Source organism: Sphaerodactylus townsendi, linkage group LG10 (assembly GCF_021028975.2).
Source record: "Sphaerodactylus townsendi isolate TG3544 linkage group LG10, MPM_Stown_v2.3, whole genome shotgun sequence".
Classification (NCBI taxonomy): Eukaryota; Metazoa; Chordata; class Lepidosauria; order Squamata; family Sphaerodactylidae; genus Sphaerodactylus; species Sphaerodactylus townsendi.
The window spans coordinates 60681245-60695136 of record NC_059434.1 but is presented as its reverse complement, the minus strand read 5'-3'; the positions used below and the strand labels follow the sequence as shown (position 1 = coordinate 60695136).

At 38.9% G+C, this 13892-nt stretch overlaps 1 protein-coding gene across 7 annotated transcripts in view; it reads left to right on the top strand.

Annotated features, from left to right (window-relative positions):
• LEF1 (lymphoid enhancer binding factor 1) overlaps positions 1–13892 on the top strand; it is a 116499-nt gene that overhangs the window by 3418 nt on the left and 99189 nt on the right. For all 7 annotated transcript variants that reach the window (XM_048509429.1, XM_048509430.1, XM_048509427.1 and 4 more), the window contains exons 3-4: positions 779–842; positions 2227–2360. In XM_048509429.1, coding sequence (XP_048365386.1) covers positions 779–842; positions 2227–2360 — 198 coding nt within the window. The remainder of the gene's footprint in view (positions 1–778; positions 843–2226; positions 2361–13892) is intronic.

Here is a 13892-nt window from a genome sequence, read left to right as displayed (position 1 = left end):
ATAATAGAGTACTGCAGTTGGCTAGTACTTGTCCTTGTGTAACTTGATACACAAATACTATAATGCCTGGATATTTTTTTTCTTGTGATGATATAATATAGTGTGAGAGCTCTTTCCTCCCTAAATCAGTTTTCATGGCCCAGGAAAAGGCAGGTTTGTATGAATCACAGGATCATATAATAGCATTAGTCTAGAGTAGCCATGAAATTTCTTAGGTTAAAATCAGCAAGGTCAGAGCATTACTCATAAACTCTTTAAAGGATTAACTTAAACTGTTAGGCAATTTACCAACATTAAAACAAGTCAAGGGGGATTTTAAAAAAGCTTAGGTACATTTACAGTGCCATTTGTCATTGAAAAAATTAAAAGTTGCTTGTGCGAAAATAAAGATTTGAGTGAACACCCTTATTGGTTTTATTGAAAACAGTGGTTTGTGCCCAGTTGGTAGAAGGCATTTCCATTTGTGTAAGAAGGGGAGGCAAGGTCTACCAGTTGCCTCCTCAGACTCCCACTTTACTGTTCCTTGGAACAAAATTGGGATTCAGAAGAAGGTAATATGGAAAGGCCTTATTTTGTGAAATAAGATGGTTGGATACACACATGTGATATCTTGCAAACTGAAAAAAATTAAAAGCAACCTTCCCCATCCTTGGATGGGGGTCAATATTGTCACAAAGTGTTTCTGCTGGATTTAGTACATTACTCATTATTATTATGGAAAAACAAAAGGTCTGAAATGGTAGCTGAATGGTAACGATATATCATTTTTAAAAACTAGGTATCCAGGCAAGGGCAAGCTCAGGAATCTTACCATGAGAAGGGCAGAGACCATCCTGAAGAAGGTGAGATGCATAAATTATTTATTGCTACTTTCGCTGTTGTGAAGATTGAACTGTCATGTTAATTACCAATAGATACAAATGGCGTTTCCATGTTAAATGTTCAAATGCTAACCATGCAGTTGACATTCTGATGTGAAACAGTTGTGCATGTCATTATTATGTACTTTGGCCATCTGAATATTGACATTCTTATTTGAACAAGCTTATCTGAGCCACGATAATCCTGTGGAGGTGTTTTTTCTCTTATGTCTTTATGACATATGAATTATGACATAAGAATACATCCACAACTCATGCCTCTGTTCAGAGCATTTCAAATAATAGCATGCATGATTTAAATGGGTACACTTCCGGACCACCAGGGATGACGGCCGTGTTTATCATCTCCACACTAAGGTGGTAGTGGTGGTGGTGATTTAAGTTCAGAAAAGGGATTTTAGTGAAGACTCCCTTGTCTTAGAGCAAAATGTGGGAATTATTGTTATGTAAACTGCTAATTCTACAAATGTTTTACAAACTGCTAATTTTACACTTGAGTAGATGGGATTTTTCAGTGAGGCTGGTTAGGCAGTGTTAGTGCTGATGAGATTTTTTTCCACTAGTGAGACTGCTGAAGCAGTTGTTAATGTGGAATGTACGATTTCGATCTTCAACATGAAATGTTTTCTGTTGGCTGAGAATTTCTCCGCAACGGGAGTGAAGGGTTAGGTGACCTTTTCCTGTAATTGTAACATGAACTCTGTATAAAACTCAGTTCTTCAAAATAGCCATTATTATTTAAATTGGATATTAAACAGATTAAAAATGGAGCCCCCTGAGTTGAATAGGCTTGCCACTAACAGTGGGGTATCGTTGTATATTTGCCTGGACTGATATTTTTTTCTTAATTGCCTCTAATTGGCATGACCAAAATGAACTTTTCATGCTGCATGTGTATAGATTACCAGACAGAAGTTAAAAACAAAAACAGTTGGAATGTTCTATCTTTTCAGGAGCAAGCTGAACATTCAGCCACACTTTAGAATTAAATTCTGGTTTTAGTTGTGGGAGTATATTTGCTTAATTGAAGTGATAATATTGTTGGAAGTTAGTAGAATGACTTTTGTAGAAAGTGTCATTGTGTACCAAGGTTTTGTGCTGGAAATCAGTTGTTGATGAACATGTTAAATTGCAGAATAAATCTTGCTCCTCTGGGGAAAATAAACAAATGTCTACCTATTTAAATACTCTTCTTTACGTATGTCTAAGAACTTTAAAGGTACACATTTAAATGTTAACAGCAAAAACAATTCCCCCCTCCCCGAAATGTAAATATTAACCTTGTCATGCTGGGAGTTTCAGAAATTCAAGGAGCAGTTTAATTAATACCTTCTGCTTTTCACAGGAAAACACACAGATGGCGGTTTATACAGTAAAGGACCTGCTTACTCCAGTTATTCTGGGTATATTATGATGCCAAATATGAATAATGATCCATACATGTCCAATGGATCTCTTTCTCCGCCCATCCCTAGAACAGTAAGTTCTTTGATTTTGTGTAGCTATATTGAAATGGGACGAGGGGGGGGACCCTCTTTGGAAAGCTTTGTTTACAGATTAACAAGACTTGTTTTGGCAGTGTTTGAGAGAAATGCTTACCTCTAATTAAGGTGCTGACAGCGCATTCCTGCTGCTCAAGCTAATTTCTAATTGTGTAAAAGCTTTCTAGGAATTTTGAAAACCATACAACAGAGCAAATGGGTTTAACCAGCAGCAGCTCTGAATCATACAGAACAGAGCTTTTGCTTGATTTTAATGGCAGGTATGATGAAAAGGGGCTTTCAAGTGGATGCAAACCATTGCTGGAGAGGTTGAACTCCATGTAGTGGACACCATTGTTGAGTTTGAGGCAGCAATGCAATACTGATCCGTGCCTTAAATACATGTAAAGAGCTATTGACCAGTGAGGCAGTTCTCTAGACTTTTTACTGGTTTGTTCTGCATTCCTTTTTATCATGTTGAGTTAAAACTGTATTTTATATGGAGGGTGATTTTAAAGGCTAGAATAGTTTTAATACCCCATCTGTGTAATTTTCAAATATTGCATAATTTCTCAAGGTCCTAAATGGTATTGATCTTATTTCTTTCTGTGTTGGGTACTTATTTGAACATGTGAAAATGGTAGGGGGTTTTATTTCCTTGCTTAAATAGCATTAATCTGTTGACATGGAATTCCATCTTAAAGGGACTTTATGAATGCTCTCACCTTTTAGAGCATTAGTCCGCAACTCAGTTGTCTGAATGACATAATACACAGTGAGTGCTGTAAAGCAAAGAGCATGCCTTCGTGCTGATTACATTAGAAGTGTCATAAATATGTATTGTCCAATTTTTACATGTTTCTTTTTAAACAAGTAGGTGTAAGATTTCCAGTACTGTTGAAAATATATATTTGATAAAACTTGTTCTTAGTCCATTTCCCCCCCAGACATTTTAAGCAGGGAATTGGAAATGACAAGACATAGGACATTTGCATTTGCCGTCACATGATGTTTTCAATGGCCTTCAATTTGAGAACTTAGTATACACTCACCTCTTGAAGTAGAAACAGGACTAACGATTGAGTTATGACTTCAAACAACTCTGACTTTGAGTTAGATAGTCATATAAAATTGGCTATTCAGTGATCTTTTGGACACCTACTTGTTCATTCATTGCATGCTTCTTTATGTGTAGCTATCATGTTAAAAGTTTGTAAATTCTTGAAATCATGTTGATGAGAAACTGCTGCGGTATCCAACGTTCTATTGAAGTTGTTTGTTAGTTGAGTGTTTTTTTCTTTGTCATTTGCTTACTCTAGAATTTAATAATTGCTTTAGCTAGGTGTGTCTGGCATTTGAGATTAGGACAAGTTTTAGCTGAGAAACTAGAATCATGTTTGTAAACTGAAAATATGACTGTAGGGAGCAATTTAATGCATAAATCTGTTCCCATATATTCAGTTGACAAAATCATACTGGGCAAGCCAGTGTTTCTTTCTTGATGCTCTAAGCATCTAGAGTTGTTTCTAGCACCACAAAAAGGGGAAAGTGCCATTAATGTTTATATCCCCATCACAAAAAATACACACATGTAGTCATCCTGAATTAGGAATGGCCTTTTTTGACATTCTGCAATCATAAAACATTCTACATTTTTAAAAGGTTATTAAAATGTGATGTAAATTAAAAGGCAGATAATTGATAACATTATGTGCTTTGACATTCTTAAATATTTGAAGGATATTGTATATATCAAGAGAAGAATGTATACATAGATTTTGGAACACTGGTATATTTTTAAATTTCTGCCCTGTTTACCTCAGTTCAGTTTTCTGACACTAACCACAAGGCTACAAAGCTTGTGCTATGTGTCTGATTATGAAGGCACTGTGTTAGAAATCTCAATATTTAAAGAGGCTTATTCTTGCTCAACTTCCTGTAACTCATGTATTAGGAAAATAGTGGTGTTATAAATACAGATGTGTGTGGGGCACTTGAAGGGAGAACTAGGAAAGTTAATTCTGATCAGCCAGTTGCACCCCCTCACTCCAGCCTATGTTTAACATTTTTTTGCCTCAACTTGTTTTGCAACCAGAAGTAAGCATGACTGAGCTCCAGTGGTCTAGAGAGATGTTTAGGAGGAAGAACTGGTTGGCAATTAAGCGCCCATCCTCTAGCTAATTTTTTTTCTTCCTTACAACTGTATTATATATCCTTATTTTGTGTTGCCTTGGCATAAGTGGGTTCATTTGCCCAGGTTGTGCAAATTCCACCTTTAGCACTATGGCTTTTTAGGTGGCTTTCATCTTCACCAACTGTTGATTCTCTAGTGTTAGATAAACAAGCAAGAGTCTTGTGGCACCTCAGAGGTTAATGATATTTTATTCCAGTATACCGTTTGTTGAACTGGAGATGGTCCCTTCCTCAGTTTTCATTAATTTTACTAAATATGGTTTTGGGGGTGGAAACATCAGAGCCAAGGGAATCATGAAAAGGAGGAAGTAGAGTGGAACATCCTATAAGATTTATATCCAATGCAGAAAAATATTAAGAGTATTCACTAGTTAACACTTAGTGTGATAAAAATCCTATGTCGGAAGCTAATATGAAACCATTGAATAAATCCTAGTCCAGCCATTTTCATGCTATTCAGTTTTTCTTTGAAGCTCTTTTGTTGAAGATATATGACTCCTGGGTTAGAAATAGTGCCTCAGTAGACTGAAATGTTCTCCTGTTGTTTCTGAAGATTGTGGTTTTTATTGTCACATTTGTGCTCTTTTATTCTTAGTGTGTCAATTGCTAAAGGAAGGCCAAAATGGCACAGCTGAAATTAGGTACTATAATAGTATTGCCTGCATCTATGAGGACAAAGTTGGCATCTTGATTGGAGCAGGTTTGTTCTGTGGATGGTCCATAGTTGATAAGAAGGTTTTTAAGATTAGGGTGTTGTCCATAAGCTAGGAAAGGCCTGTCATTTCTGGCCTTTGAGACAAGTATTTTTAATCATTATGGGCTGTGGTTTACTGAGAACCAGTGTGATGTAGTTAAGTGTTGCGGACTCTAATCTGGAGAACTGAGTTTGATTCCCCACTGCTCCATATGAGTGGCGAATCTAATCTGGAGAACTAGGTCTGATTCCCTACTCCTCTACATGAAGCTTGCTGGGCTACAGGAGCAGCAGTGGTGTAGGAGGTTAAGAGCTCGTGTGTCTAATCTGGAGGAACCGGGTTTGATTCCCAGCTCTGCCACCTGAGCTGTGGAGGCTTATCTGGGGAATTCAGATTAGCTTGTATACTCCCACACATGCCAGCTGGGTGACCTTGGGCTAGTCACAGCTTTTCAGAGCTCTCTCAGCCCCACCCACCTCACAGGGTGTTTGTTGTGAGGGGAGAAGGGCAAGGAGATTGTAAGCCACTTTGAGTCTCCTGCAGGAGAGAAAGGGGGATATAATTCCAAACTCCTCCTCCTCCTCCTCCTCCTCCTCCATCTTCTACTCATAGTTCTCTCAGAACTCTCTCAACTTCACCTATCAGACAGTGTGCCTGTGTTCAGACCAGAAGGTGGTTTTAAGCCACTTTGAGATTCCTTTTAGTAGAGAAAAGCGGGGCATAAGAACCAACTCTTCTTCTAATGGAGATCTAAAAGCCATGAATGTGGTTGTATTCTGCATGGTCATGTGGGTACCAGTAGTTTTACTGGAAACCTGAAAGGTCAAGATATTGCTGAATCCCAGGATGGCTACTTGACAAAGTTTGGTAGCAAGGTGTGCTGTTATATAGGGCATAATGCTCTTGATGGAGTGTCAATTGTCTTTGCAAGGGATTTTGCTGTTGGCAAGTAAGATGGAGTGCTCATAGCATAGGATATGAGGATTCAGCCCATATTTCTTCACACCCCTGCAGTGATTGTGCAGATACCTGGAATGATAAGAGTCCCTCACCGTGTTTTTAGTAGTAGTGAAAAAAGGTGTGTCCTGAAGTGTGTCCATGTAATTCTTGTAAATTTAACTCGTTCCGGTGTTCCTCTATGTGGGCTGACATTGGTGAAGGAAAGTGCTGTCAAATCGCAACTGATTTATGGTGACCATGGAGAATTTTCCGTGCAAGAGGTGTACAGAGATGGTTTGCCATAGCATGCTTCTGTGTTCCAAATGTAGACTTCCTTGGTCTCTGTACACTTTCTTGGTCTCCAAATAGTGATCAAAATCAGCCCTGCTTAGCTTCCAGGGTCTGATGAGATCAGGCTAACCTGGCCAGTTAATGTTTTATAAAATGAGCTGTTGGAGAATTCCGTCTTCTGTTTTATCACAGAGGTGTTCCATGTAAGTGTAGCATTGTGACTGTCAGGAGGGATCCATGTAGTATGAGAAAGGTGGCGGCTGGCTATTGGTGCACTGTTCACTGCTGTGTTCTGCTGGGCAGAGTTGTGGCCTTCCTCCTTTAAAAAAAATCCTGCCAAATGCGAAATTGTGCGGAGTGGTGTAGTTGTTTTAATAGACTCTGAGTTTTTCTTTTTAACATCCCATATTAAATGTATATAAAGTGCAGGCTAACTAATAGAGTCTGAAGATGTAGGCTCTAGTCTTCAAATATTTGTGCTGGAAGAAAATATTTTCACTGCTGGCTATATCAGAAGACTGCTGCTTGTTTTGTGCTGCAATTAACTCACACAGCTACCCTTCAGGATTGGGTTTAAATAGAAACCATTTTAACTGGAATGTTAGATTTAAAGGCGGACAGTTCTTGTGTGATGTGTTGAACTGACCATTTGTTTGTGGGTTTTCTTTATGGTAAGTAGGTGTGGAACGCCATGTTAGCATAACAAAGCATCTTGGCTACATTTGTTGCTCAAAGGTGTTAGGATTTGAACCACCCTAGGGTAGTATTCTCCCTCCCTTGACATTCCTGGGCAGGGAATGTGATGGATTCTGACTCCAGAAGAATAGCCATGCTAATATCTTGCAGTAACATTAAATACTTCTCCACTAGCACCTTAAAGACGATTTATTACAGCATTAACTTTGATGTGTCATAGCTTACAAATTGCATCTGATGAATCAAGTTTTGACTTACAATGGCTTTTGATGGAACAAATTGTTAGTCTTACTCTTTATGATACTACTAGATTCTTGTTCAATTTTGATGAATACTCAGTAAACAGAGTAGAACGTTCCTAGATCATCTAATGCTGATAAATGCTTATGTAAGCTTTTTCATATGCACATAAATTATTCGTTAACAAATGCCAAAATGTTTAAAGCATGATTCCTCCCTGTGATAGGACAATCCTATATTCAGTCCTGTTGGCTGCTGAAATTTTTTTAAGAACAGAAATGTTAATGAATGGTTTTGGTGTATTACAAACACATAGCAGAATCATTTGGAAGACAGCTTGTATGTTCTGAAATATCCCATGTCAGTCCTTCTTACTTAGAGGATGAAAGGTGCTATAATTATGGAAGAAAACATGAACTGGTGGAGTGGCAAACAGCCGAGTGACTATTCTTCATAAAACCTCTGCTAACATGAAGAATAAAGTATATGTAAAGAATGAGACTGATTAGTTCTGGTGGGTTTTCCGGGCTGTGTGGCCATGGTCTGGTGGATTTTGTTCCTAACGTTTCGCCTACATCTGGCTGGCATCTTCAGAGGTGTATCACAGAGAAAAGTCTGTTTCTCTGTGATACACCTCTGAAGATGCCAGCTACAGATGCAGGCGAAACGTTAGGAACAAAATCCACCAGACCACAGCCACACAGCCCGGAAAACCCACCAGAACCAGTTGAATCCGGCCGTGAAAGCCTTCTACAATACATTGAGACTGATATTTGTGAATGTAGTAAGTGCCTCTTAATTATTGGTTTCTATCATAGTTCATTTGTTAAATAAATGATAGAGAGGAGAACAGTTATCTGAATTTTCTGTCCTCTTAATGTTTGGAAAATTTCCTTTAATCTTCTTCATTTGGCTATTATACATATGCCCTTCATAAGTTGGTGTGTTTGGTTATTTTTCTTTAAAAAATCTGTTTCGCTTTGCTTGGAAACATCTCAGATTAGTTTTCCAGTTATAGTGATTGAACTGAACAAAGCATAGTGTAGCTTCAAGAACAGGTAAAGTACTCTTCTGTGTTCTGGTACTGAAAAAATGGACTCTGAAATAAAGCTCTGTTTTGACATTAATGCCGTTTTTGCTTTATGGGATTGAAATATGGGGTAAATATTATGTGGATCCCCTGGAAAGAATACAAAATCTATTTATGAGAAGGATTTTAGCTATCTGTAAGTGATCACCTGTAACCCTCATGAGAGTGGAGCTAGGATTACCAACCCTAGGTCACGTGTCAATGCCCATATTCTAAAATATTGGAAGAAACATCTATCCAATAATCCAGACTCTTTGAGCTTCTAGAATTGATAACTCTGGAGAAGGATAAAACCTGTGCAGAATATCTCAAATTAACCCAAACGTGCTACTCCATTCTGGATGATGTACTTCGTAGTGGAGATCTGGGAACTGACTTGAGAGACTGGATTTATTACACAGTCATGCAAGTTGACAGATTTAACCAATCAATCTAACGGTGCTCCATTTAAAAATTTTTTTGAAGAAGGATCATATCAGGTCATCGTATTTAGTGAATATGGCAACTTTGACCTTTAGAATGGCATTTGCAAATTTGAGATTGCAAGCCTTACCAGTGGTAGTACGTAGTGCACGGTTCAATCACGCCCCAGCATCCAATTGCAAGTAACAGAGCAATTTACACTGTGACTTGGGATCCCCTGTTTATTAAGAACTAAGAACTACATTTATTAAGAAACTCTTGCCAATTTCAGTGGGCAATGTGAAGGATGAAAACTAGATTTATTTATTGTCAGACATTGACCTGTGTGTTAAGCAAGTCGCACTATTTGCACATGCTGAAAGGAAAATTAGGTTAAATATTGTGAAGTGAAGTGACCTGCACTTTATATCATTTTACTGTTATGGACATCTGTTTTATCATTGCTTAAAATTTACTTTTACATTTAGCCCAATTAGTTGTTAACTTTTGTACAAGATTTTAGCTATTAGGGTACATTTGTTGTGCCCCCCCCCCCCCCCCGTTTTGCCATATTTAGGGGATTTTATTGTTTTGCACATGGGAAGATTGTGAAGGCCTCTGGTCAATACAATAAAACCTTTTGCTTGCTTGCTGCACAGTTGTTACTGATATTGAAGCAGACTTCCTGTCTTAACAAGTTTCAGTTTTAGTGATGTCCCAATATTTTTGGCTTGTGATTAAAAAAAACACACACACACAACAGCATCTCATATTTAATGCTGATTCTCAATGCCACTAAATGCCTCCTCATGTATCAAATGTAAACTCAGTTGGGGTTTAAATTCATTGTAAGAGATCTCTTATTTCTTGAAAATCTGTAGCCAGGGGATAGGGAAATGCCTTCTCTGCAAGCACAGTAACTTGTGCTGCTTGTTTTTTTTTAATCTTGCTTAAAAAAAGATACATGTGTATTAAGAAAGGACAGAGCAGAGAATTGAACAGCAGCAATGGGATCTACTTCCACAGAACTGAGGGAACTTTTTGCTTAGTCAGTTGCCTGAGCACCATCAGGCAGAATAGGTGCAATTGGCTGTTGCTCCATGTTTGCAACTTAAGCCCCAGGCTGGGCAGTGTAAGTGGCGGTGGTGGGAGTCTGCCCTTTTCTGGTTTTTCTGTCTGTCTCAGGGAGGTGTGTACAGTCCCCTCCCCAACCCTCAGCATATGGCCTGCAGCATATGGCCCCTCCCCAACCTGCAGCTGCCCTTGTTGCATATTGTCCAAGACTGCCCCGATTAGTAGAAAGTGGAGATGTTATGCTGATACACTCCTTCTGAGATGAAACCCTGTGGGAACAGCTGCTAACCCAGTGGTTCTCAATCTTCCTAATGCCGCGACCCTTTAATACAGTTCCTCATGTTGTGGTGATCCCCAACCATAAACTTTCATTGTTACACATTCAACATAATTAAAGCATAGTGATTAATCACAAAAACAATATGTAATTATATATTGTGAAATATTTATTTCTAATTACAAATAAATGACATTTTGCCTTGAAGCGTGGTGTGGCATGGGTAACAGTCTTAATACTGTGTATACTCATGTGTAAGTCGACCCGTATATAAGTCGAGGCACCTAATTTTACCACAAAAGACTGGGAAAACGTATAAGTCGAGGGTGGGAAATGCAGCAGGTACTGGTAAATTTCAAAAATAAAAATAGATACCAATAAAATTACATTAATTGAGGCATCAGTAGGTTAAATGTTTTTGAATATTTATTTCAAAGAAAAGCAGTAAACTAGCTCTGTAAGCCCTGATTCTCCTTTAAAATCCACTCAGAAAGGGGGGGTTAATCTGGGGGAGAATCTGGGGAAAATTTGAGGGTGCCTGTCAGGAGAGGAATGTTTATGTTAGCAGCACCAACATTTCAGAGTATCTTTAGGAGACCCTTCTGATGATACCACCCAGGTTTGGTGAAGTTTGGTTCAGGGGGTCCAAAGTTATGGACCCTCAAAAGGGTAGCCCCATCTACTATTAGCTTCCATTGGAAACAATGGGGGATGGGAGCACCCACTTTGGGGATCCATAACTTTGGATCCCCTGAGCAAACATCACCAAACCTGTCTGGTATCAGCAAGAGATTATCCTGATGATACCACCCAGGTTTAGTGAAGTTTGGTTCAAGGGGTCCAAAGTTATGGACCCTCAAAATGTAGCCCCATCTACTATTAGCTCCCATTGGAAACAATGGTGGATAGGGCACCCCCTTTGGGGGGCCATAACTTTGGACCCCCTGAACCAAACTTCACCAAACCTGGCTGGTATCATCAGAACTGTTACCTGATGAGACCCTGAAATTTTGCTTCCACTAGCCTAAAAACTGCGCCCCCTGGCGGCCAACAAATAAAAACCCTAAAATATTTTTAAAAATACACCTCACTCGCGTATAAGTCGAGGGGGGCTTTTTCAGCACAAAAAATGTGCTGAAAATTTTGACTTATATGCAAGTATATATGGTATGTGTTTTCTGATGGTTTTGGGCAACCCTGTGAAAGGGTTGTTCGACCCCCAAAAGGGTCACGACCCACAGGTTGAGAACCGCTGTGCTAACCTTTTTGGCTGGAAGATGCACTTGGGTCAATTCATATTGGAAGCTGATTTTTCTTTCTCCTCACCTCAGAAAGTTGTGAAAATTGGTCAGTGAGGTACTAGAATAACTCCTATTTCTTAAAATTTCTAGAGGAGCATTATATTTAGCATATTAATTTGATATATTGATTGTATGGCATAGGTATGATTTTGATTAGTCACAATACAGATGTCCATCCCTAGTCTGTAATTATCGTACTTTTTACTAATGTGAAAACAAAAAGAGAAAATTGTAACCTGGTGGTATGTTCAGATGTGGTTCCGGTGTGTCAACCTAGCTTGCTCTTTCATATGACTGCAGACACATGGTTGGTCAAGGATGGGTAAGGATGCTTTCATATAGGAAGAAAAGCCTTGTGTGAACTGACCCTGCAAGGCTTCCATAGAAATCAAGTGTGTTTTCTTTAAGATCAGCATAGTGATACTATAATATAAGAACTAATTGATTAGCTAATGAAACCATGAAATTGGCAAGCATCAAAATATTGCTTACTGTGTTGAATCTTTATTAGTGCTATTTGTAAAAAAAATTATAGTGGAATCATGTAAATGTGAAGAAAAATTGTTTATAGCATAGTGTTTTGGAATGTCTTGTTAATAAAATATGCTTCCTTTTCATGACCAAAGGAAAAATATCAAACCCTCTCCAGGTAGCAGAATTTTCTTCTAGCTGACTGTAGTCCTTGGTGGGAATACCATGGAGGAAGTTCAAGTTCATGCTATTTTGAAAACATTTATGTTTGAAATAGGGTATGAGAGCAAGTTTTTCTGTTGTTTTCCACATCACTCCTTTGCTCTGATGACAGTCCAAGGAGCTCCTGTATGGGATCTGCCAAGACTTTTCTAGGAACACCAAGCAATCTGGCTGTTTGGCTTATCTGTGACTACCCTGTTTCCCCTAATATAAGACATCCCCGAAAAATAAGACATAGTAGAGGTTTTGCTGAAGTGCGAAATAAAAGGCATCCCCGAAAGTAAGACATAGCAAAGTTTTTGTTTGGAAGCATGCCCGACGAACAGAACACAGGAAAAATAAGACATCCCCTGAAAATAAGACATAGCACATCTTTGGGAGCAAAAATTAATATAAAACACTGTCTTATATTCGGGGAAACACGGTATCACCTTGACAGATCTACCCCACCAGACTGGAGCTCTTCATCAAGTTTCGTTATGTTGGAACTTCCAAAGCCTGAACCAGATTCCAGTGCTACTGAGTGCTGGTGTGTTAAATACTTTTCTGTAACAGTTTCTGGAACAGCCAGACTTGCGATATTCCTTGGTCACTCTGAATTTCTTCTTTCTCCTCTGAAGTGTTCAAAATGAATTATAGTACTTGTTTGTTTTTGTTTAATTTCCATCACTTCATGAAATAAATTAACTGGCTGCATTCAGACTTCAAAAAAACTTTGCTTCCATGGAATACAGTTCATGCCAAAGAAATGTTTTTTGTAGTGAATAAAAGACTTGCAAGTAGAAAATATGTCTGAGGGGCAGGCAGTTCCTGGCATATGAACCCATGGCATGGCAGATCATGGTACTTAGCAGTCCCAGCTGGTCCTCCACTTAAGTGGTATGGTGAGTCTCTGAGGCACTGGCAGGTCTGCAGAACTAGCTTGCTATTAATGAGGGTGGCTAAGGGCAGTCCGCATCCTCTGTTGACCAACATCCTCACAGCTACACATTTAGCTTTCTTGGGTAACCCTGGGCCAAATTTTTTCCTACTTGCGATATAGCTCTTTTGTAGCTCTTCATTCAGAGGTGTCAAATAGGAAGGAGGACCACAGTATCCTGTGCATGTATGTGGTTTTTAACAAAGAAGCATTGTTTAACTGTTATTATTAGTGAGACTTGTAGTGAATAAGCAAATACGGCCTGGTGGAGTGGTTATGAACAGTGGACTCAAATCTGATCCCTCACTCATCCACATGAAGTCTATTGAGTGACTTTGGGTCAGTCACAGTTCTCTCAGAAGTCTCTCAGCGCCCCCCCCCCCGCCCCACTTCAGGAAGTGCCTGCTGTGGGGATGGAAGGGGATTGTAAGCTCCTTTGAGTCTCCTTATGGTAGAGAAAAGGGGGGTATAAAAAACTCTTGTACCTCAGTGTGTAAGCAAATACATGTACTAATGACAGAGTGCATATAATCCATTGGATTCCTTTGCATGAAGCACTTATACTTTTTGCTCCAATACATTTGTTTGTACTTTTTGCTCCAATACATCTTTTTGCTCCCCTAAAGTTGGTCTGTTGGATCTGTTTTCCATAATATTCATTCTGACAACAGCCCAAGCTGCTTCTGCTTTTTCTGTTTTTGATGGTGGTTTTAACTGTTT